Here is a 23906-nt window from a genome sequence, read left to right as displayed (position 1 = left end):
GGGGGCAGGCTGCAGTCTTGCAGACTGAATCCAAGACCTCACACTTGTGAGGCAAGCCCTGTACCATTGAGCTACATTCCCACCCTTACAGGGAAAAGTGCTTCCCTAGCAAGTGCAAGGGTCTGAGTTCAATCCCCGGAATGTAAAAAAAAAAAAAAAAAAAAAAATCGAAATGTACTGTTTCACGGTCCTGAAGGCTAGAAATCCAAAGCCAAGGTATTGGAAGGGTTGCTTCCATCTGAGCCTGGAGGGAGGAACTGTTCCATGCTTCATGCCTAACTTCCTGGCCGTTGGTCACATTCCCTAGCTCACCTATGGCATGTGTGCTGCAGTAGGCATGCAGGCCTTCTCTGTTGACATGAGAGCCAAGTTGCCCCACTATCGCCCCAGCAGCCGAGCATTCAGGTTTAATTGCGGTAGTGGTGCTTTGTGATACATAAATGGGTTCTTGGGTTGCAGTTTGGACACTTTCTCTACAAGGATTGCCATCACTGCTTTAGCTTATTGAAACATCACTTTGATCTCTACCTTCATTGTTTTGAAGGTATCCACACCCCACTCCCGGCAGTACTGGAGACTGAACCCAGGAGTTTTCACTCAGCTATAGTTTCAGCCCATTTATTGATTGACTGATTGTTTTGGATTGTAAGACAGAGTCTCACTATGTACTTCAGACTGGCCTTGGAGCTCAGGCTGGTCTTGAACTCAGCAATCTTCTTGCCTCAGCCTCCCAAGTGCTAGAATTACAGCATGTGCCACCATTTAATGGCTTCCTAGCCATTAAAAAAAAAAAAAAAAAGGCAAGGTCTCTCACTAAGCCTGCTAAATTATATATATGGGGTTCAAGATTATGATCCTCAAAAAAAAAATTGTGATGCTTTTGCCTCAACCTCTCACATTGCTGGCATTATAGGCATATGCCACCATGCCCAGGTTGTTTTTTTCCCCTTGCAATGGATCAAACCCAGGGCCTGTGACGCTAAACAAGAATTCTGCTCTTGAAAACACCCCAACACCTCTCTGTTTTTTGAAAGATTGCTATTAGATTAGGGTCTACCTTTATGATTTTATCCTTAATAACCTCATCCTCATCTTAACTAATTACACCTGCAGTGATACCGTTTTTTTTTTTGTTTTTTTTTTTTTGGCAGAACTGGGAATTGAACTCAGGCCCTTGAGCTTGCCAGGCAAGTGCTTATTCTACTCAGCCATCTCCTCGGACTTTTTTCTTTTTTTGTATTTTAGGGAAGGGTCTACAGAGTGTTCAGGGTCTCACTACTAGATTGAACTCATAGTGACCTGCCTGTTTCCAGCCTCCCAAAAGCTGGGATTACAGGTGCACGCCACTATGCCCAGTCTCAATTGCTGTCTCAGCGCACCCCGGGGGTAGGACGGCCCTGAGGACCCAGCCCCTGTGCCTGCTTGCAGGTGCTTTAATCCTCTGAGCTATTTGGCCTGCCCTTCATAATTCCTTTCAAGAACTACCTCAGTCCCTTCTGGGGACAGCATTCCCAACGAATGGCCTAACACACTCCCAGTATTCCCTGCCTTTTTTGTTTTGTTTGGGTTGTTGTCTTTTTGACAGGGTTTCACTATGCAGTTCAGGCTGGCCTTGAATTTAGTATATAGCCCAGGCTGGCCTTGAGCTCAGTGATTCAACTGCCTCAGCCTCCAGAGAGCTGGGTTTACGGGTGTATGAACCTCCCATGAGTTGAGGTTGAGACTTGGAGAGGCAGGTAACTTGTCCATGACAGCATTGCTACACCAGAATTCAGATGGTCTGACCACCAGCCTCAGTTCCTGTCCAGGCCGTTCAAATTCATGGTAAACCTCCAAGTCCCATCCCCAACCAGAAGGTGGCGCCCTGCCTCTTCTTCATATATAGGTTCCCTTAGCTTTAGGCCCTGCTCAGAGCCTGAGGGCATTGCCATCAAGCCTCCAAGGCCGGCCTGATCTAAGAGCTCAGGCTTCACCTTTCTCCATCTAGGCCAGCCGTGAATCCTGGGTCCTTGCAGCTGAGAACACATGAGAGCCCTTCCAGGTCCTACTTTCCCCTCCCCCTCACCTCAGTAGAGCAGTAGAGGCCAGATGTCCCATGTGGGCCTCCAAATCCCCCTCTACCCCCACCCCCATGCCCCGAGGCTACTCTGTCACCTGCAGTAACTGGGGTCCTTGGGGTCAGGCTGCTGGCTGGGCTTGCACGGAAGCACACAGGAGAGGGCAGGAAGAGTAGAGGGAGGTGGGAAATACACTTGGAGGGGTACTTGCGGGCACAGCCATAGCCAGGTTCTCCCTCAAGCCAATGTTCCCTGTCCCCCTCAGCCCTCCTGCTGCACTGTTTGTGGGCTCTGGGGCACCACCACTGCTACCAGGTGAGTTCCCTTAATTCTTTGTAAACTATCCCTTTGTTACTAAACTGTCCTGATTTACCTGGCTTGAGTGTCACCAGCTTCCTAAAAGTCCAAGACAGTCACCTTAGTCTAACTGCCATACCCTCCCTGCTTCCCTCATCCATCCCAACTCACTGAACCCAAGAGGACAGACTGAGGCGGGGAGGCCAGCAGCTTACAAAGTTAGCTTTATTGGTTTCTTGCTGCTTCCCAGAACATCCTGGTATTTTCCTCCTGGGAATGTGGCTTTTGAGGAGATAAATATTTATTTTACCCCCTACACTTTGGTAGGGGATGGTTTAATAAAAATAGTAATATAATAACAATAATGACTGTGGTTGATAATAAAATGCCCCGTGTTCCCCTAATACATAGTTGGTTGAAGCTTCGAGAAAAAGGATCCCACTTTCTGGGAAGGGCCAGTGAGTGCCTGGAGACCCTCGGGTGGCTCTGCTGGGTGTCCATCTCCCATCAAGAAGCCTGTATAAATACCCCCCATCCCATCCCTGTTTAGTACTTGTCTCCCCTGGCAGATAAACTGACGTCAGTCCTGTTCCCAATCTCAAGCCCTCTCCAGAGAAATGACCTCCAGATCTGGGTTCTCTGCCCAGCTCTCTTCCCTACCTTTCTCCTCTTGTCTCTTCCTCCTCTCCTTCACTGTCCTCTTTATCTCTCTCCTTCTCTGGACAGCTTCTCTCCTTCCTATTACTACTACCTCCTCCTCCATTTTGCCTCTCTCTCACCTCCTTCACCTACTTCTTTCTTCCTCTTTTTTTTTTTTTTTTTTTTTTTTTTTTTTTTTTTTTTTTTTTTGTCCTTTCTTCTGAATCAGAACCTGTCTTTCCTTTAAAAAAAAAAAAAAAAGTATGTCTTTCCCACCCTGACCTTCAGCAGACACTCTGGCAGGCCCCATCTCAGTCTCTGCTAGGGGTCAGCCAGTGTGCAGACAGGAATCCTGCCTGCTCCAGGGCCTCTGTTCCCCTCCTGTCCCTCATCCCAATGCTTACAAGCTTCCCAGGGCTTGGCACTGGAATGAAGAGCTTTGGCACAATTAACCCTGGGCACCAGGGCTGTTCTATCCCTAGTGGCCAGTACAGGCTGGGAGGGGAGCCAAGGGAAAGGGGGGATAAAGATGGGGAATAGCACCCCTACTCCTGGGAACCCAGGGCAGCTCCCAGGCACTGCCCCACCCAGACCCTTCCTGAGTCCATGTGCTGTTCACGTGTCCCAGCCAGCTGGGGTATGGTGCTCCTTAAGCTCTTTGCTCCCTCACATCTTTCTGTCCTGGTATGGGGCAGGCCCTGCCAGTGGGTGTCACAGGGAGCTCTCTGACTCAGGGGCTGCAGGGAGGCTCCGGGGCCGCTCTGAGACCTGAAGGGAAGAAGAGAGGAAATCAGGTAGGAAGAGCTGGGAGGACTTGACTGTCACTAGGCCATGCCACCCAGATACCCTCCCGGCACCCAGGCCCTTGGAGGAAGGACAATTGCTGTGGGCTGGGGGGAGTTGGGTCCCTAGTGCAGGAACACCTACTGAACTGTGAAGAAACCCATGGCCCTGTTCACCCACTCATTCTTGATTTCATTAACAAACATGCTTTACTCTGGTCAAACTGCAACCTGACCCAGGCCTTCATGGAGCCCACAGCGAAGTGAGAGACAGGCACCCAGAGGAAAACCACAGCATAGCAGGAGACACAGTGACCACCTGACCAGATGGTCAGGAGCACTTCTTTGAAGGTGGCAGTAGTGTCCAGGCAGGCTGGAGGCCAATCAGGTTGAAGATGGAGGACATTGGCAGGAGGAGGTTCTGGGTGTGTGCTGGGGCATCTAGGGGCTTGGCTGGAGGGTGAGTGGGACCGTCTCAGCTATTCTCAGGTCTTCTTCTTTCCCAGGCAGAATGCATGGCTCCATCCTGACTGCTGCTCTAACCTACTGGCTGCACTTCTGTTAAGATTTGCAGGGGCAAGGGCCAGTGAGATAGCTCAGAAGACTAAGCGCCTGTGTAGGCAAGTGCAGGGACTGGGGTTCTATCCCCCACACCACAAGCTGGGCCAGCCCCATCCCCAGCCATGGAGACTGGGTGTGGTGGTACACGCCTGTAATCCCAGTGCTGGGGAGGCTGAAAACAGGAGGATCACAATGAGTCTGAGCTGCAGAGTGAGACCCTGTGTCAAATACATAAAATAAAAAAATTTTTAAAAAGGAAGAAAAGAAAAGATTTGCATGGGGCCAGGGAGATGGCTCAGTGGAATAAACGCTTCCCTGGTAAGCTCAAGGGCCTTGAGTTCAATCCCCGGTTCCGAGAAAAAAAAAAAGAAAGAAAAGATTTGCAAGGGTTGGGGGTGTGGCTCTGCAACACAGTGCTTGCCTAGCATTCCCAAGGCCCTGGATTCCAGCCCCATCACCAAAGCAGGATGTGGACATTCTCTCGAACTCCTCTCTTGGGGTACTACTGATCCCACCACTGTAGCACCACCTCATTTTATAAGTGAAATCAGCTCTAGAGCAGTCACCCAATAGTCTCATAGGCCTCACCTGCCTGGAAGGGGTTAGGCAGATTGTGCACAGAGCAGGTGGCCTCAGACAGGATTGCCTACCCCAAGGATGGTCAAAGACAAAGCCCCTCCCCCTGGCTCACCTTTGTCAGGGAGGCTGCAGGGTTCAGAGGCCCCTGGGGACAGGACACTGATTCACTGGACAGAGATGTCCAAGGTTTCCTCTTCACTGCTGCAGGAGCGAGATGGGTGAACAAAAGGCCTAGGTCACATTTGAAGGATCCGAAAGGGGTAGGGGCCTGGGGCAGGGCACAGAGTACAGGAGGCTGTTGGGGTGCCCTTACTTGAATCTGCGTCTCTAGGGAGGTTGTCACTGCCCATGGACGTGGGGAGTCGTGATGCCTCTGAAAAGCTGTGGGGCCGCTGTGGGCCGGAGCCACGGGCACCTCGGGCCTTCTCTCCCAGAGCCTGTTAGGGACAGGAACAGTGCACAGGGTCTGGGACTGGGAAGCTCGACAGACCAGGTCAATGAAACTTATCAGGGGGGTGGGCCATAGGCCTCACAGCGGCCAGGTAACCACAGAGGCCGGTGATTGGCTTGCGAGCACCAGGAACCTTGTGATTGGCTCCAGCGCCTCAAGGAGGCCAGTGATTGGTTCTGAAGGACTCACCCTGGCGCTTGGCCGCCCATCAGTAGGCCCCATATGCACCAGATGGTTGAAGTTGGTGGGCGGTGAGATGAGCTTGGAGCGCACAAAGGGGTCCTTCAGCATCTCCCTGCGGGCAAAGCGGGTGTTAAGGAGTAGGGAATCAAAGGCGGTGCCTCCTGGATTCTCTCCAGGAAGGTTGCCTCGACCGCAGGCGGAAGGCTCCACCCAGCCCCAGCTGCCACACTGCGCATGCTCACCTGCGCTGCTGCAGCCGCTGCTCATCTGACACCCGGAAGAAGAACCGGCGTTTGCTCTTGGTGCGAAACAGCTGGCGCCGGCTATTGTCAGTGAGGTCAGGGATATCGAACTCGTCCTTTTCTGTGGGAGAAACAGAGAGCTAGGGTCCCTCACAAGTTTGCAGAATCCGGAAGCTGGCCCTCAGGGTCACCCACATGCGTGCAGTTGATCACACACAAGTGTACACACGCACTTAAGCTTGCACACTCCCTCACCTGCCAGTTGGTTCCTGAGGTAGGTCAGGCGGACCTTCTCGGTGCCATAGAGGAACAGGGAACCCTCTGAATTCAACGGCCGCACCTGGGACAGCAGGCACAGAGGTGAGGCCATGCTTCCCTGGTCCACCCCAGTGCAGCCCTGGGGATCTGGGCGGGCCTTCACCTTCTTGAGCGGCACGGTCTGCACCCATTCCGCTCTCCTCACATCAAACACATCAATGGAATTCTCGCTGAACACTGTCAGGTAGGGGGCTGTGTAACCTGCGGGAGGGGAAACTGCTGTATTGTAGGGGGGCCCAGGCCAGGCAAGAACCTCTCAGAGTTTGTTTCCCCTTTTGTTCCTCTGTATCCTGTCACAGCACAAAGACTGCCACACCCATCCAAAGCCTTTCCTAAGACTCCCAGTTGCTCCACCTGACTCCATAACAATGAGCTAACAACCAAGTGTACCAGCCACACACCCACACAGTGCCAAACACTTGATGTGTTTGTTCTCCCTTAATTCTCCAACAACTCTGAGCAGGTACTACTTCTATCACCCCTGATTTGCAGAGCACACCTTAATACCTGCTCTGCCTGCAGGGAGATCCCAGAGCCAAGGAATAATCACCCAGATAGTGAGGGACAGATGGGATTTGGCCCCCAGTAGTCTGGGTCCAACACCTACAATACCACACCAAACCCACAGGGCCTGAAGGCAGAACCACTGCCCCTGAAGGAAGCTGTCTCTCTCCTGTAGCTCTAACCATATCATACAAGGTACCAGACCACCACACTGCCCCATTCATTTATTTGTCCCTCCAAACATCCATAGTGCCTAGGGTGTGCATGCCTGGGCTTGGTGTAAGATACAGAGAAATCAGCCTCAACCCACTCTGCAGGCCCCCAGTGCACCAAACCAGCCATGAAGTGAAAAGAGCCAGACCAAAGGTCTGAACAAAGAGATGGGAAAGCAAAAAGAAGCAAAGGACAAGCGATGGGGGCTGGCAGGGCAGGGAGCATGAGGGCAATAATGGTGATAACAATCACGGTGGGCATTTGTGGAGTGGCTTCTAGCTCTGGGGCCTGCACTACCATTGGAGATGAACTTGAGTTGGACAGATACAAGACAAAGGAGGACAGCTCAGGTAGTGGGGAGAACAGATGCAAAGGCACAGGAAAAGGCCCCGGGCAAGCCACCAGAGCAGAACAGGAGGTGCCAAGCTCTGAAGTTTGAGCAGGACCTAGGCTTCCTCTGACACATCACAGGACCTGGCACCACCCCACCCAGGCATCCACCAGCCTTACCCCAGCCAAGGGGTGCCACTGGCCACAACAGCTCATGGCTTCGTGACTTGCGACCAGCACCATCCACGTAGACACCAGCAGTGGTGAACAGCAGGAGGAGCTCGTTGAGGCTGAGTTCCACAGCACCCAGGGCCTCACCCAGGCCCCCTCGGGATGGTGGCAGCTCCTCAGGTGCCAGGCCAGCCCCCAGGGCTAAGGGAGCAGCCTCATTGAGCAGTGGGTAGAGAGCGAAGGCACCAGCAGCACCCACGCACAGGCGGTCACCCAGCAGCCCCAGGCTCTGCACAGGCGCGGGTGCCTGCAGCTCCCGGATGCGGCGCTGCCAGGGCCCTGGTCCTGGGCCCAGTTGGTAGCAGAGAACCTGGCGCTTGACAGCCACACAGAGCACAGGGGTTCGAGCCTGCAGGATGCGCCCAGCTGCCAGCACCTGGCAGCCTCGAGATTCAGGAATCTTGGCACCTGCCGCCTCCGTGCTCTCCAGCTCAGTCAAGGCAAAGAGGCGCACACTAGGGCCACGGCCACACAGCACGACCAGCAGGCCTGCAGAGGGACTCAGGGCCAGCTGTTGCACTCGGCGACACTCCCCTACCTGGAAGATGTCTGAGGGTTGAGAGAGGAACAGGTGGGTGAGAACCCACCCAGTCCCACCCTCCTTTATGCACTGCAGGTGATGCCACTCATGCCCGCCCTGCCCAGCCTTGCATGTACCATTGCTGTGTAGGTGGATCACAAACAGCCCCTCCTCAGTGCCTAGGGCAAGCCGCTCCTGATCTGGTAGAGGATGGGAGAGGGTAGAACATCAAGGGTCAAGGGTCAGAGGCCCAGCCCAACAATCACCTGCCCTTGCTGAGCCTGATTCTCTCTCTCATTTTTGGTCATTTGAGATAGGGTCTTATTATATAGTTCAGGCTGACCATGAACTCATTATGTAGCACAGGCTGGCCTGGAACTCACAGTGGTCATTCTGCCTCAACCTCTCGAGTGCTGGAGTTACAGGCCTGTAACACCTGGTCTGAGTCTTTCCTGAGACCATGGGGATGTGATCATGCGCAGTGTCCCCTGTCACTGAATCCTTTTCTCCCATAGCATGGACAAGCTCTAATGGAGACAGTCCTCACAGTCAGGGTGAGAGGCCTGCCATCTCCCTGTGGGATTCTGGGTACCGCGTATCACCCTAAAGCCTCATTTTCCCCTTATGTAAACTGAGAGCACAGAAATGCTGAGAAAGAGATGAAGTAGTGCAAGGCGAGTGCAGAGCAGAGTCGGTGACTTAATAGGAGGACATCTCCCCTGTGGCTCCCAAATAACCCAGGGGACCCATGCAGTCTCTCCTATGGCTCCTGTTGAGTGACTGCAGGGCTGGAGCTGGCTCAGGGCCTCAGCTGCCAGAGGAAACCAAAGAGCTCTGGTTCATTTGTCTTTTCTTGCTGTCAATTATGAGGGGGCCCTGCTGAGACCCAGGCTCCTGCCGCTCCCCCGTGGTCACCAGCTGCTGTAAGACAGCAGGACTGAGCCTCTGACATAAGTGAGCACCTTTATAAAGTCTTTTCTCACTCTAATCACATGAGAACCTTTTAAGTAAAGCAGGACCTGAGACAGAGAGACAGTGGAAAAGCCTGGTGTCCGGTGTCCTGGTTCTCCACACACCCCAGAGGGGGGATATTCTGTGAGGGTAGAGTCCAAGGCAGAGTCCCTAGCTCCAGGCTAAAGGGAATGGCCCCTGGCAGTGGCTTTTACCACTGTGCTTGTGCCAGCCCCTGCCTAAAGAAGCTTCTGGACTTGTCCCCCAGCTGCTCAGAGTGGCATCCTGCCCCAGGCTCACCAATGACAGCAGCACACAGCGCATGGGGCAGCAGGGGCAGCCCGTTGTCATAGGCTTCCTTGAGCGTGTACACTGGCCGTGGCCGTGGCCTTGCCTCCAGCAGCAGCCGCTGCAGCTCACCCAGGACCTGCAGCCAGCGCTCACGCTCCCCCTCGCTCTCCGCCAACAGCAGTACAGTGCACGTAGTTGGTGGCACGGTCAGCTGGGAGGCTGTCACCTGTGGGCAAGGACCCAGGTTGGAGGGCTGTGGGCTGAGAGCCGTCCATCCTTTCTCTCTTCCCTCCACCAGTGGATACCCACTACCACAGAGTGTGTGTTCGCCAGCTATAGTGCTAGGTACTATAGGGGATAGATAAGTCAGACAGGGCACTCAGACAAGTACATGGCCACATCCAGAGCCCTGTAGTCTACACCATAGTAGGGGAAGGGCAGGGATTGAATAGAGTAGGCTCCAAAGCTTCCTTCTCCTAGTCCAGGCCAAGAGGTAAAGAATGAGACGAGCACCAGGAAAGTCAGTGTGGCTGGGGATGGGGATGGTACAGGCAGTTCTGTGCAGAGGAGAATCTGACATGCTGAAGGAGGGGTGTACAGTTACTGGGGACTCTGGAACTGGAGGGAGCAAGGTGTAGCCAGAGCAGAGAGACATCTGCCTGTGGGGCCAGATCTGTGGGGCCTCACAGCTTTGTCAGGAGCCTCGTGATGGTGATAGGAAGCCACATAAGGCCACCAAACAAGGCAAGGCACAGCTGGATTCCTGTGGCAAATTGATGGTGGCTGTAGGATGGAGTCTGCTATGGTGTCCTTATGAAAGTAAAGGTGAGTGGCTGGGGAGACGGCTCAATGGAATAAGCGCTTCCCTGGCAAGCACAAGGGCCTGAGTTCAATCCCCAGTTCCCCCCCCCAAAAAAAAAAATTTTGGGCGGGTGAGATGGCTCAGTGGTCTAAAGCACCTACTTGGAACAAGCTTGGCAAAGCACAGGGACCGCGGTTCAATCCCCCAGCACCACATGCCAGCCAGCCCTGCCCCCTGGTGAGCTGAGCTGGCCACACACACACACACACACACAAATTAATTAATTAATTAATTAATTTTTTTAAAAAAAGAAAGTAAAGGTGAAAGTGTGGGCCATATTTAGCCATGGCTGTGAACAGTGGCTGCAGTGGGGATGCAGAGGAGATGGAGGATGGTTGCATCAACACTCACCCTAAAGATGCGCGGCAAATCCCTGGATTGGGCATGGATAACATCAGAGGCGAGGACAGGGATGGCAGAGAACTGGGGATCCCTGGAAGGTACAGGGGACAGTCAGGGATTGTACTATCCCTGGCTGCCTCTCACACCCACTGGTCATTTGTCTCATGTCCCTCCCCATACCCACCTCAGGTCCAAGGCTTGCAGGAGGGCAGTGCTGGCTGGGTTGGTCCGTGGGTCAGGGGCATCAAACAGCAGCAGACGTGAGTCACTGAGGGCAGCATACACCCGCTGCCAGCCTCGCCGGACACCAGAGGGCCTCGGTACCTGGGGGAGGCAGGCGTGGGAATGCTGCCCAAACCCTCAGCTCCCAGGGCCCTCCTCTGGACCCTAGCCCCTGCTCACCGACAGGAAGCCCTCATAGGCAGTGCCTGTGCCTGTTTCAGGGTGTACTCCCAGAGCTGTACGGAGGAGGTCGGGGGGCACAGGGCAGGGTGGGGCCTGTGGGGCACAGGTTGAGTGACAGAAGAAACCGCAGGCTGTGGAGGAAGCAGAGAAGTTGAACAGTGTGACTGAGCCAGGATCTGAGCCTTCCCACTCTGGTCTCTAGAGGCCATAATGGCACCTGAGCTATCATTAATTGCCCACAAATGGTAAAAAAAAAAAAAAAAAAAACTGAGAGGGGGAAATTAGACTCAAGGTACCAGGGACCTGGGTTGAGAGGAACAGCCTGGGTGTGTCAAACTGTAGCTGGAACACAAGAGGCAGCTATGTGGCAGGGGGATTCTCACCATCACAGCCCAGGCCTTGGCGGCTCAGGCCCAGCATCAGTGAGGTACAGCAGAGACACTTGGTGGGGCTTGGGAAGCTCCGAGGCCGTAGCGTGTGTGAGCCAGGCTGTGGAGGGGTACATGCCATCACCTACATCAGCATGGTGAGATGGGCAAGGGGCTAAGCCAGACAGCTGCCCCCTCTGAGCTCCAGCAAGTCTATGGAAGCAAACTTACTGCTACCCTAAACTTGGGCTACCAGGCATGATGCCATGGCGGATCCCCACCAGGTCCACAGGTACCAAGCACAGTGGCTTGGTACTCCCACCCTACTCACCCCTAGGCACTGACCTTAGCAGGAAGACCTTCTAGAGGGGTGGCAGCAATAGTAGGTGCCCATGGGAAGATAGCCTGCAGGAAGACAAAGGAGATGAGAAAGGTGGGGTGCAGGGCACCTAGCCCATACTTCTGGGGCTTCTGCCTGTGCTCACCCCCATGCGTATGCTGCGGCGGCCCTCTGGCCTCAGCTCTGGCTCTACTCCAGGCTTTGGGGTTTCTCCTGAGATACCAGAGTCCTTAGCAGAATCCTTCTGGGGATGAGAGAGAAAGGGACAAAATGAAGGTCCCTGTGCCTCTCCCAATGACTCCTCCCCTCTAGCCCCTCCACTGGGTTCTTACGTCTGTGCTCCGGAAGGACAGGAAGGGGATGAGGGAGTTTGAGGGCTTGGTGTCTGTAAACAGAAAGCATGGGTTGCTCAGGGTGAGGTCCTTGGCCTGAAGAACCAAGAGCAGCAGGGACCTTAGTTCTGCCCTCAGTGAATGTGGAAATGACCACGAGCTATGGGGTGAGGGAGGGCCTGGTACAGAGCAGGTGCCCAATAAGTGATGGGGAACAGATGCTGAGACGGGTGCAGAGCAAGGCTGGAGCAGGATAGTGGCTCTGGTCAGGAGTGTTGACCACTCACCCCCTGGCCCACGGGCCCGCAGCTCCTCTCGTAGCACAGCCAGCTCCTGCTGCAAGGCCTGGTTCTGCTTCTCAGCCTCCTGTAGGCGCCTATTGTGGAGAGGACAAGGGCTCACCACAGGCCTCTACATGGAACCCAGGCCCACAGCACATGCCTCCAGCCTCACCGCTCAGCCTGCAGCTGGGCCTCCTGCAGCTGCGTCAGCCGCTCCTGCAGCCCCTGTTTGGCTCGGATCTCAGCGTCCAGTGCTGACTGCAGCTCCAGCCGTGCTGAGGCCTCCATCTTCTGCAGACGCCGTGCCTTCCACTGGTGGTCCTTTGGCCACAGGGCACTTCCATAAGATGCCCTCTGGGCCTGACTGCCTTGGAAACTCCCTCTCACCAGTGCAAGCTGCTGCCCATGCCACTCAGCCAGGCCCCACTCCCGCCCAGGGTAAATCTGAGGCTCACCAGAGGCCGGGTAGCGATGGTCTGGGTGCCCACATTCCGCAAGGACTCCAGCTCCTCAGCCATCTTGGTGGCCAAGGCCTGCAAGTAGCCTCGCGACACCTTCTCATCATTCACCCTGACAGGGAAGGGGCTCAGGGTCAGGGCCAGGCACCCAGACTCACCCAGGTCTCCTCCCCAGCTCGGCAGCACCCACCAGCTGAGGATGTCTGCAATCTGGGCCTCCCAGTTGCTCTCCGTCTCCCGCCGCTCTCCCTCCAGCTGCTGCTTACTCTGTAGCTCCTGCTCCAGCTCCCTGGCCAGCTGGGAACCAGGTGGAAAGGGAGCTCAGTCCCCAGGTGGCCCTGCAGCTGGGCCACTGCCAGGCCCCCAAGCCCTGCTAGTCTCCCCTCAGATAGCCCATCACCCTGAGCCCCATCACTGTCTCCACCCATCATCTGCCCTAGCCAGCCAGAAACTTGGCAGCCTGTCTACCCATCCTGCCAGTACCCTACCTATCCCTTGCCTGTCTGTCACCAGTGTTCTGCCATCCACCCTGCTCACCCGCTCCTGCTCCTGGCTCAGCCTCTGGTTTTCCTCCTGCAGGCGGCACAGAGCCTCTTCCTTTCCACTGGACCTGGGGAGTAGGTCAAAGCTGTGGAGGTGATGGCAATGGTACAGCCCACCTGAATGGCCCCATCCTGCCAGCCTAGCTAACTGCTTACCCATAGCCACAAGCCTGTTTCAGCTGCTCCTGCAGGGCGGCCACCTCTCTGAGGAGCTGGGTCTCATGAGGACCCCCTTCAGATGGTTCAGTACCATTGGTCTCAGAAGCTATGTGGATGGTCTTAAGGATGTGCAAAGAAGTCAGGGCAGGGTCCAACAAACCACCCCAGGAACACAGGCCTGGCCCTGGGGGATTCCAGGAGTCAGGCTGAGGGACGGCACCTCCTACTAGGGGATGAGACCTCACTACCTTCATCTGAGAGGGTTCCTTCTCAAGGATTTGCTCTTGTTGTCCCTGAAGCCTCGTCACCTCCTGCCTCAGGGTGGCCACCTGGGTCTCCAGCTGTGATGGGTTGCAGAGGCAGGTCAGGATGACTTTGCCCACCCAAACCTCTCTGCCCCACTTTGCCACAGACCTGCAGGATCTGACAGCCACAGTAGGCTCCCAAATGCCCATTTCCTGCCACAATGTCCTGGGTCAGTTTCCACAAACCACATGGGAGGTGGAAGGGCACAGAGCAACCCCAATACATTAGGCTTTCCAGGCCTCCTATAGCCATGCTGAGCATCACAGGCACTGGGCTCAGCTGCTCTGTCCTCCCCTCCCACTCCCACCACCTACCTCTCTCCTGGCATCCCAGGCTTCCTCCACCTGGGAGTGTAGAGCCTGGATCTGATTGGCTGAGGTCACCTCTTTCTCCTGGGCTTCCTGCAGCCTCAGCAGCAGCTCCTCCTGCAGATTCTGGGCTCGGCACAGCTCCTGTGCCTGTGCCTGCAGCCCTGCACGAGTCTCAGCCAGCTCCTGGACATCCAGGTTGCAGTGGACAAGGCCTGGTCAGTCTCTGTGACATAGAGATCTAGGCTACCCACCTGCTTTACCTAGGGAGCTGGTCCTTACCTGCTGGAGCTGGTCCTTCTCCTGCTGTAGGTCACTGACTTGGCCTGGGCTCTCAGCAGGGCACCCATCGATCTGGGACAAGGAGGCCTTGCTGTCTCTCAGCGTCTCTGCCAGGAAGAGTCACTGAGACCCAGGCATACTGACCGCCCTGCCTCAGCTGGGTCCTCCACATCCAACAGCTCACAGAACCTTTCCCATGGCCCATTTCCACAGGCAGGTTAGGAGCCTTCTTCCCAAGATCACAGAGCACTATAGAGAAGGGACAACACTGGCACCAGAAGGACTCTGCATGGGCTATGCCAGAATGGGGGTTACCTGCCAGCCTCTGCCTCAAGTTCTCCACTTCCTTCTGTAGCCGTGCCAACTCCTGGGGGTCTGAAGGGCCCCACATGTGAGTAGCCAGGCCTGGAGTAGCAGCCATAGGGCTCCCATACACAGCCCTGCCCCAGCTACCCTTGTACCTTGGTGGTCCCAGGTCAGCTCGACCTTCTCCTTCTCTAAACAGTGGAGCTTCTGCTCCCAGGAAGCTGCTAGCCCAGAGCTGCTCTCAGGACTGGGACTGGGGGGCAGGAACAATACAAGTTGGAAGAAACCCAAAAAAGTCATATCAGGCTAGGGAGATAGCTCAGCAGCTTAAATGCCTGCCTTGCAAGCACATAAAGTCCTGAGCTCAACTCCTGGTACCAAAAACAAAAACAAAAAAAGCCTACCACATCCAACCATTCATTCATTCATTCAAGACCCCCATCCCCACCGCAGCTCCTGGTCTAGGGCTGGACTCTGTGTCAGGTAGAGAAACAGATCAAACCAGACCCTGCCTTCAGGACGGCCTGGCCATCCTGCCCTCACAAGCTATGTGACCTTGGAGAGTCACCTAAAATGTCTGAGCCTCAGTTTCCTTGTAGGAAATGAGAGTGGTAACAGGTCTGTCTTCCAAAGCCTGTCGAGAGGCGTGGGCTAAGGTGCTGGGCCCAATACAGTGGACCTTGCATGAGGGCTGCTTGGAGCACTCAAGGCCCTTGCTTCCATCTCAGGGTGGCCACACATATGGGACCAGGTGACTTCAAGCCCATTTTATAGAGGCACAAATTGAGGCTGGGGGCAGTAGAAGCCCTTCAGATTCCAAGTCCAGTGCCTTTGAAAGAGCAGTACCGGGTGCTGTGTGGTTGCATGCTGCGATGTGGCCCAGCAGTACCGCCATGGCTTCTCCTGGACACTGATAACACAGGAGTGCCAGGAAACCATTCTGTCCCCTTTCCTGGGGTCCTGATGGGCTACACCCCCAGATGCCCAGCAGGTATGAGATAGACTCACCGGCCAGAGGAATAGGTGAAACCCACGAATGGCAGGTGGTGGCCAGAGAAGGACCCATGGGAGGGTGGTGGCAGGGTATCCTGTAGGAGAAGGAATTAGAGTCAGAGCCAAGTAGGCACAGCTCCAGGGTAAGGCTCAAGAAACAGGCCAGGGGCCGGGGAGATAGCTCAGTAGAATAAGTGCTTGCCTGGCAAACACAAGGGCCTGAGTTCAATCCCCGGTTCCGCCAAAAAAAAAAAAAAAAAAGAAAAAAAGAAAGAAAGAAAAGAAACAGGCTGGGGCTGGTGAGATGGCTCAGTGGTCTAAAGCACCTACTTAGAACAAGCTTAGCAAAGCACAGGGACCACGGTTCAATCCCCCAGCACCACATGCCAGCCAGCCCCGCCCCCTGGTGGGCTGAGCTGGCCACACACACACACACACACACACACACACACACACAAATAAATAAATAAAATTTTAAAAAAAGAATAAAAAAAAAGAATTAAAAAAAAAAGAAACAGGCTGAGGCAAGAGAATCGGTATGAGTTCAAGGTCACCTTGAATTACACAGCAAGACACTGCCTTAAAAAAAAAAAAAGGAAGAGGAGGAAGTAAAAGAAGCAGGGGTTCCCTGGGGACCAGGCCAATAGTTGTCTTCTGCTCATTCAGATGTGAACACAGCCCCTACCAAAATGGACTCCAACTCCCACAAGCTCTTGAGAGTATGGTCTCCCAGGGACTGCCGGGAGTTCTCTTCCTTACATGAACTCTGGTTAGTAAGATAACTTGTAGGGTCAAAGGGTCTTCATGGGACTCTATTCACCGCAGGTCAGCTGTCCCAGGTAAACCATAATTCTCACAAGCCCCTAGGGTCTAAGGGCCTCACCCCAGCCCAGCAACTGCTCTAGGGACTTCTGGAGATTCTGAAAGCCCACAAAGAGCAGGGTAGCACCTCCTAAAGTAGCATCTGCCACTCACAGGATGGTTGAGGGTATCATCATCAACATCAAAGTTGGAGGTGTCCACAGGCCCTTGAAGCTCAGGGATGTAGGGGGCAGTGGTGGTCGCCAGTTGCTCCCAGTCCACACCCTCAAAGAAGGGATGGTTCCGGAAGTCATCTAGCCCACCACGACCCAGCCGCTCTTCTTGGCGGCACAGCAACTGGCGTATCAGGTCCTGGGCACTGGCTGGCACATCAGGCATGTCAGACGGGAACTGCAAATGGTCCTGCAGGCCAGGGAAGGGAGTATGTGGTCAGCTGGGGGGCTGTGTGTGCTGACACTGATGTGCTAACACCTCTAGCCACACAGACATGAAGCTCCCACTGCCCTCCTGCGAACCACAGAACCTATGGTCAGACCTCATGGTTCATGATCTTGCCATAGGTTTCCACCAGAGATTCTGCGTAGAAAGGTGTTTCCCCAAAGAGCAGCTCATAGGCGCAGACTCCCAGCGACCACCAGTCACACTGTGGGCCATAGTGGCCTTTACCCTCCTCCATGGCCTGTAGGATCTCAGGGGAGATATAGTCCGGTGTCCCTACTGCCACCGATGAATCCACCTGTGGGAGGCAATGTCGTTTGTCAAGCCTGACACCTCCACTTCCGGGGGTAGGACTGCTTTGCTGCTGCCTCCTGCGACCAATGCACTCTCTGCTAGCCTAGGTGCCCCTCATCCCCTTGAGAGCTTGGCCTGTCTGTTGTCCCTGGTTCCCATTCCAAGTAACATGCTCACCATGCCACTGCTGTTGAGTCGTAGACAGGAGCCAAAGTCAGCCAGGCGGATGTGCCCATTCATGTCCAGCAGGATGTTGTCTGGCTTGACATCCCTGAGGGAGGGCAGGGAGATGAGGGGCTCGACCCTGCATGTGGATGTATGTTTAGGCATGTGCTCAATAGAGCATGTTAAGGCATGCCTATAATCCAGGATGACTGCTGCAAATTCAAGGCCAACCTAGGCTACATAATGAGTTCAAGGCCAGCCTGGGGTACATGGGAAGACTATGTCTCAAAGAAAGAAAGAAAGAGGGGCCAGGGAGATGGTTCAGTAGAATAAGTGCTTGCCTGGCAAGCGCAAGGACCTGAGTTCAATCCCTGGTTCTGCAAAAAGAAAGAAAGATATTCCTAGGTACATGCTTGCTCTTAGGAGCTCCTGTGTGTACACATGAGCCATGAGAGTGAATGTGTGTAACAGGGAGAGCAGGCTGGTGGCCAGGAAAAAGAAGGTGGCTAGACTGGTAGAAAGGATCTACAGATGAACCTAGGGGCTATAGGAAGTGCTACTGGGGACACAGGAGTCAGATTTCACTGTAGATTTCCGCTTCAACTGGCTGAGCTGTCCTGAGCAAGGGGATTACCTGTACTAAATTCTGATTTTTCTCAACTGTCAGGTCGATACACTAGCAGCCCTTACTGCCTGAGGTCTTTTGGAAGGAGGGACCAGAGAAACATATACGAGCTCCCTGCATGTGGATGTGCACATGGTGAGTACGCAGCAAACAGCCATGCCCAGAGCAGCCAGTGGGGGCTGGCCAAGCAGCAGAGGCTTTGGAGCCCTACCTGTGGACATAGCCCAGCTGGTGCAGCGAGTCGATGGCTAGCACCATCTCAGCTAGGTAGAATTGGGCCAGCTCAGGTGGGAGACGGTCCTCAAAGCGGCTCAGAAGTGTGAGGAGGTCCCCACCAGCATAGTAGTCCATCACCAGGTACTAAAGGGCAGTGGATGGGTACAAGAATTAGACTAGTGGGAAAGGAGCACCTATCTACCTCATAGAGGGGTTGGGGGGGGGGTCTGGGATGGTGTATGTGTGGGTGTCCCCCAACAGCTCTGGGGTGGTCAGCTTCCAGCCAGAGCTCAAGCAGGAGATGCCAGGCCCAACAACTAGCAGGAAGGGTTGGCCTCTAGATTCCAGGAGAGCTCAGTCCCCCTGCCCCCAAGGGCTTTCTGCTTTGTCTCCAGGCCAACTTCTCCCCGCCCTCACCAGGTATTCTTCGTCTTGGAAGGCATAGTGCAGTGCGGTCACCCAACGACTGTCCCCCTTCACCAGCACATCCCGCTCCTCTCGGAAACAGGCCGTCTGCAATGGGTTTGAAGGAATGAGTGGGGCAGGTGTGATCAGAGCCCAGGAACTCCTGACCGGCTCAGAGGATGAAGACTCAAGCTTATGGACTCATTTGGAGGGTGCAACTCTGCTCCATTCCAGGCTTGCCTTGGGTGAGCCTGAGGCCATGATTTATAGCTCTGGGCCTCAGTATTACCATAAAGACAATGGGGACAACCCTACTTACTCTTGTGAGGAAGGGCTAGGAGATGGGTGACTGCTGAAGGTGGCACTAATGAATCCGCCATGGCCTGAAGTCTTTCACACCCAGCTAGCACTGTACCTCCCACCCCAGTGCATGATGCCCAAGTCCCACCAGACCCCAAACTGACCTCGGCCCTCTTCAGCATCTCCCATTTGTGCAGCATTTTCATGGCAAAAATCTGTCCACTGTCTCTCTGTCTTACCACGGCGACCTGAGGCCATTATTAAGGCTGGAGTCAGCCTAAGCCAAGCACAAACCCCTTCTTTTCCACCTGCCCCAGGTCCTTTGCTCACCTCCCCAAAGGCCCCTCGGCCGATCACCTTCAAGATCTCAAAGTCATCTCTCTGCAGGCGCAGCTCTTTCACCTTTGTTACGAAGGGGGTGGCTGAGGGGACAGAGTTGGGGCTCAGAGCACTCAAGCAAGGGCCACAACTCCCTCTCTCACCTTGGGAAAGCAAGGAACTGCAGAGCAGGCAGGCCTCCCCAGGGATGGACTGACAAAGGGGCTAAGTAAGAGGTGGAGCCCATCCAGCTATGGCATGGAAGTGTGCAAAATGAGGGTTCTGGCCCCCAAGCTCCCTAGACCCGCATCTCCAGACTCCGTGCAACCTCCACCCCAGGGACTGATGGGACTTGTAGTCCCCCCATCCCGAGCCTGGGGCTTGATCCCTGCTGGCCAGGTCACCCTGTGGGTGATGAGAATACCATTCCCACCCCCAACCCCCACCTCACAGTTCTTGGCCCCTAACAGGGCCAGGCCAGGGCCTGTCTTGGGAAACTGGATGGGTGACATTCCTCATTCCCAGAAAGGCTTCTCTGCCATTCAGGAGTTGTGGGCCTGGGTCCTAAGACCCTGTAGGTGCAGAGGTACATGCCTGGAGGTAGGCCTAGGGCACCCCCAGAGGACAGAGAGGACAGTAGTCCTGAAGGGCCCTGGGAGACAGGCTTTGTGCTCCCCAGGTGAGGCCCTTGGTCTGGAGGCATCGATACCAGTCTGCCCAGTTGCTCACAAGACTCCAAAACAGAGCCAAAAACCTTTACCTGGTGCCTGATGCCAGCACCTGAGGGTGTGAGCACTTGGGATCCCCTCCAGGCCTGACAGCCCTGCCACCCAGAGCCCTGCCTCCCTCTCTTGGGCCTGGCCAGGAGCCTCCTCTTGTGTCAGTCTCTGAAACCTCCATGAAGGGCATGGCATCTCCAGTCATTCCCTGGCCCGGCCCAAGTCTAGAGCAGTCACAGGAGTCATAGTCCCCCTGAGGAATGGAATTAAGTCTTGGGGACAAAGAGAGATGGGAATGACCAGTGAGGACTTTGGGCAGCTATGATCTGGCACCCTGCCTCAGTTTCCCCCTGCCAAGAGGTAAACTCCTTTTCAGCTGGGCGGGCCTGTGGGTAGGACAGAGAGCTGCTCCACAGGTTTATCAGGCAGAACCCCCGCAGCAGGGGAGGTATGGAAACCTCATTACAGATATTAATTGTTTCTTTCCCAGGTAGAGTATGAAGTGGGGGAGGGGCAGCCACAGGTTTCAAGAGAGAAACTGAGGCCAGGGCAGTGACCCACTAGCCAGATGGGTCATGACCTGGTGCCCAAAACCAGGAGGACCCAGGGCCCTGTGACAGGATGCCCAGGCCCCCTGCCTTGCCACAGGGATAGGGGCTCTGGGAAGGAGAAGGGACAAGTTGGGGCAGGAGAGGAGTGAGTCACGCCCTAGGAGTTACCTCAGGAGATGTCAACAGACGGCCCCCACACTGAGATCCCAGGCAGAGGTGCCAGAGGCAAGCAGAGAGTACACACGTGTGTGCAAACACTCACGTGGGCGTGGACATTACCGGGAGTGTGGGATGACAACACAGACATACACATATAACACACAGGAGTCCCAAGAAGACAGGCAGACAATAAGGGCAGGGCCTCTGACTGCCCTCATCCCAGGGCGACAGGCCAACCTGCCGGCAGTCTGAGTGGCTGACTCCCAACTGTGCCAGGCTAAGCCTTGGGCCTGTCCACAACTCAGCAGTGCCAGGAACGCTAGTTTCCCACTGGCAAACAACCCACCTCTCCCCATCCTCCAGACTGGATACCTGTGTACTCCCCCGATGGCCTATCCAGGTGTGACCAGGGAACCCTTGGGCTGGTGCCAGTGCCCACACTAGGTTCAGGGTCACACTGGGCCAGCCACTCCCAGTGACTGAGATGAGTCAACCAGGAAAGAGTGCAGACCCACCCCCAGCCAGGACCCTCCCAGGCCCTGTCAAGACGCCAGGCTTGCAGCTTGCACAAAAGGGATGAGGTTGGCTCCAGGTCTAGGCTGGGGTGGACCTCTACGCAGGGAGTGGGGCTGTCTGCAAAAGGCGGTACCTGCGGATCCGTGAGTTACCTGTAGCAGAGCTGAGTGGGCAGGATGGCCTGCAAGGGGGAAGTGAGAGTTTTCCTGGTCCTTGTCTCTGTCTCTGTGTCAGTAAGGACTGAGGGAATCTGGGTCTGTGTGACACTCAGCGAGGGGGGAGGGTCTATGTGTGTGTGTTCTGTGGAGGAGGGAGATGTGACTTGTGACTAGGAAATCCTATGCATGATTGTGGAGGAGCGTACTGGTCATAGACGTCTGGGATCTACATCTAGGAGTAAGTCTGTGTGTGTCTGTGGGCGTTGTGTACATGTGCCAGAGCTCTGAGAGTGGGAAGGGGCATGAGCAAGAAGTGCGCAGCTGGGTGCGCCGGGAGCGGGGTCGGGTGGCAAGTGTGAGAGCTCACAGTGAGGGGAGGAGTTTCTGGGAATGCTGAGTCCCTGCAGGACGCTGTGAGGAGGCGGAGCACCCAGGGGTCCAGCAGCTGCGTCCCTAACTCCCACCCGTGTTCTGCCACGGAAACTTACCCCAGCTCAGGAACTGTGCCACATTGCGCTCCCTGCGCAGGGGGGCGCTGCTGAGCTCGTGGTGCAGCCCCAAGAGCAGATCGAGGAGGCCGTCGAGCCCCGGGCCGCCGTCGGCCTCGCCCCGAGTTAGCTGCTCTAGAGCGCGCAGCCGCTGCTCCATGGCTGCACCCGAGTCCCGCGCCCGGGCTAGAGCTGGGCCTCCCACATGTCTGCCGGTAAGTCCGTCCGTCGGTCCGCCCGTCCGACGGGCCCAGGCTCAGTCCGCACAGCCTCCCCCCACCGTCCCGCCCTCCCCGCTGTCACCTTCCTCAGCCGCCGCCCGAGCGCGCTCACCTGGGCGCCGCGCCCCTCCCTCTGTCCTCCACCCCGCCCCCCGACGGACGGGCAGGTGCACTCTGGCCAATAGGAGAGGCGACTGAAGGAAGGTGGGAGGGTGGAGGCGCGTAGGGGCAGGGCCAACCCTGGCCAGGAAGTGGGGGGGCGGGCCTCGGGGAGTGACTCCTAGGCTAGGCGGGGCTGGGGTCGCGGAGACCAGCCCCGATCCCGGGGTGGTCCCTGCACGTGACCTCTTTGGGACCCTAACCTAGGTGGAGCGTATCGCGCACTACTTCCCTGATGCTCCAAGCTGCGACACCTTTTCCTTTGGTCCTGAGAGAGGGGCTGGGGACGGCCACAGTCCCGGAGCCGGAAGGGAGTTGTGGTTCGCTCATCCCGAGCTTGTCAGTCGCGCTGGGCAAACCCTACCTTACCAGCCACTGCTTTGGCCAAAACTACTGCTCTGACTTTGTGTACTGTTATCTGAGAGAAAGGGCAGTGGGTTAGGCATAGTCCCACCCATTTGGCAGATGGACACACTGAGACTTGGAAGGTTGGTGAATCGAAAGGAGAAGGGATTTCGAGGGCTACTTCCACCGCGGCCCTTTCAGCGTGATAGGGGCAGGGCCAGCGCCTGAGCTGGAATATGAAGGGCCTGAGAGGTCCACGCTGGGCTGGGCCAAGGGCAGCTGGGGTGAGGACAACTTTATTCTAGAATATTTTCATTTCTGCCCAGCTGTGTGCAGCTGGGCTGGACGCGACACTATGGGATTATGGACCATACAAGAGAAACTAAAAGGAGGGCCCTTAGTTATTTTGTTTTGTTTTGTTTTCTTTCTTTCTTTCTTTTTTTTTTTTTTTGACGGAGCCGGGGATTGAACTCAAGCCCTTGTGCTTGCCAGGGAAGCACTTATTCTACTGAGCCATCTCCCCGCCCCCTAAATTTTTAATTTTTTTTATTATTTTTATTTATTTATTTATTTATTTTTGCGGAACCAGGGATTGAACTCAGGCCCTTGCGCTTGCCAGAGAAGCCATCTCCCTGGCCTAAAAAAAAAAAAAAAAAAAAAAAAAAAAAAAAAAAAAAAAAAAAAAAAATTATTTATTTATTGACATTAGTGATTTTGGATAACACATTCTTTCACTAACCTCTTTAGAGGTTTTCTTACCCTCTGAGACGGAAAACTCCAGCCAGGACAGGGTCACATTCCCCTTGTTCAAGAAAGAGGAGCTCCATGAACGTTTGCAGAGCGAAATGGACACTCCAGGAAGCAGAGTGTTTCTCCACACTATCTCAATCTCCACAGAAACCCTACCCTGTGGCTCCCCAAGGCTGGGGATAACAGGGGGAGGCAGTTAGACTGTTTCCCAAGTCCGTCGGGCCAGGAAGGGGATCCAGGGTTCGTGGTTAGGTTTCGGGATTATTCGTCGCTGCCTCTGGTCTCGGGGAGGTGGTGAGCGGGAGTTTGGAAAGTTTGATAGAAGCTTCCAGAGTTTCATCTGGGCCATTCTGAGCCCTCCTGGTGCAGACAGGCGGGAGCTGGGTCACGCGAGGTAAGAAGAGGCCGCGCGGGGGCGCCAGAGACCAGAGGAGAAGCAGGCTCTGGGGACTGGAGCTCCCAGCTGAAGAAAACCAGGTGAGGGGCTAGGCAGGAAGGGGCGCTCCTCGCTGCTCCTTTGAATGCCCTGATCCTCCGCTCACTCCACCGCAGCCCCAGTGGTCAGCAATCAAGGGCCGACTGAGCAGGTTGCCATGTAATTTAGGGCAATACTTTTAATTCTTTGCTGCTGAATCCTCAGAAAAGACCATTCTCCGTCAGACTCCATCCCCACACTACAGGGGGAGGGGAAACTGAGTCCCTAAGCTTAGTGTGGTCTGGGGGCAGAGTTGGATTGCACTAAACAGTCCGCCTCATGCATTCAGTTCATTTTGTTGTTATGCCAGCTTTGTCACATTGTTTTTGTAAGCCTCTGTTTACTTGTC

The 23906-nt window shown here is 55.1% G+C and overlaps 1 protein-coding gene across 5 annotated transcripts; it reads right to left on the bottom strand.

Moving 5' to 3' along the window:
- Positions 1-3211: 3211 nt before the first annotated feature.
- On the bottom strand, positions 3212-21904 carry Cdc42bpg (CDC42 binding protein kinase gamma). Of its 5 annotated transcripts, none has more exons than XM_023703990.1 (37): positions 21608-21904; positions 19029-19120; positions 18863-18946; positions 18411-18506; positions 17989-18137; positions 17165-17258; positions 16791-16991; positions 16409-16657; positions 15449-15528; positions 14596-14693; positions 14450-14509; positions 14135-14241; positions 13859-14038; positions 13487-13579; positions 13236-13357; positions 13075-13147; positions 12728-12834; positions 12535-12649; positions 12252-12400; positions 12086-12174; positions 11799-11851; positions 11612-11710; positions 11472-11531; positions 11142-11247; positions 10756-10889; positions 10538-10677; positions 10363-10444; positions 9159-9375; positions 8045-8107; positions 7337-7936; positions 6213-6310; positions 6047-6131; positions 5792-5912; positions 5556-5661; positions 5229-5352; positions 5028-5116; positions 3212-3761 (listed from the first exon to the last, which is right to left on the bottom strand). In XM_023703990.1, exons 1-37 carry the CDS (start codon positions 21765-21767, stop codon positions 3705-3707), a joined length of 4632 nt encoding a protein of 1543 aa, XP_023559758.1. In that variant the 5' UTR covers positions 21768-21904; the 3' UTR covers positions 3212-3704. The 5 variants fall into 5 exon arrangements, with proteins under 5 accessions (XP_023559758.1, XP_023559759.1, XP_023559760.1 ...); XM_023703991.1 differs by having other exon boundaries at positions 5028-5113; XM_023703992.1 differs by having other exon boundaries at positions 11612-11707.
- Positions 21905-23906: the final 2002 nt, after the last annotated feature.

Source organism: Octodon degus, unplaced genomic scaffold (genome assembly GCF_000260255.1).
Source record: "Octodon degus isolate 3935 unplaced genomic scaffold, OctDeg1.0 scaffold00184, whole genome shotgun sequence".
Classification (NCBI taxonomy): Eukaryota; Metazoa; Chordata; class Mammalia; order Rodentia; family Octodontidae; genus Octodon; species Octodon degus.
This window is presented reverse-complemented; position numbering and strand designations above follow the sequence as displayed.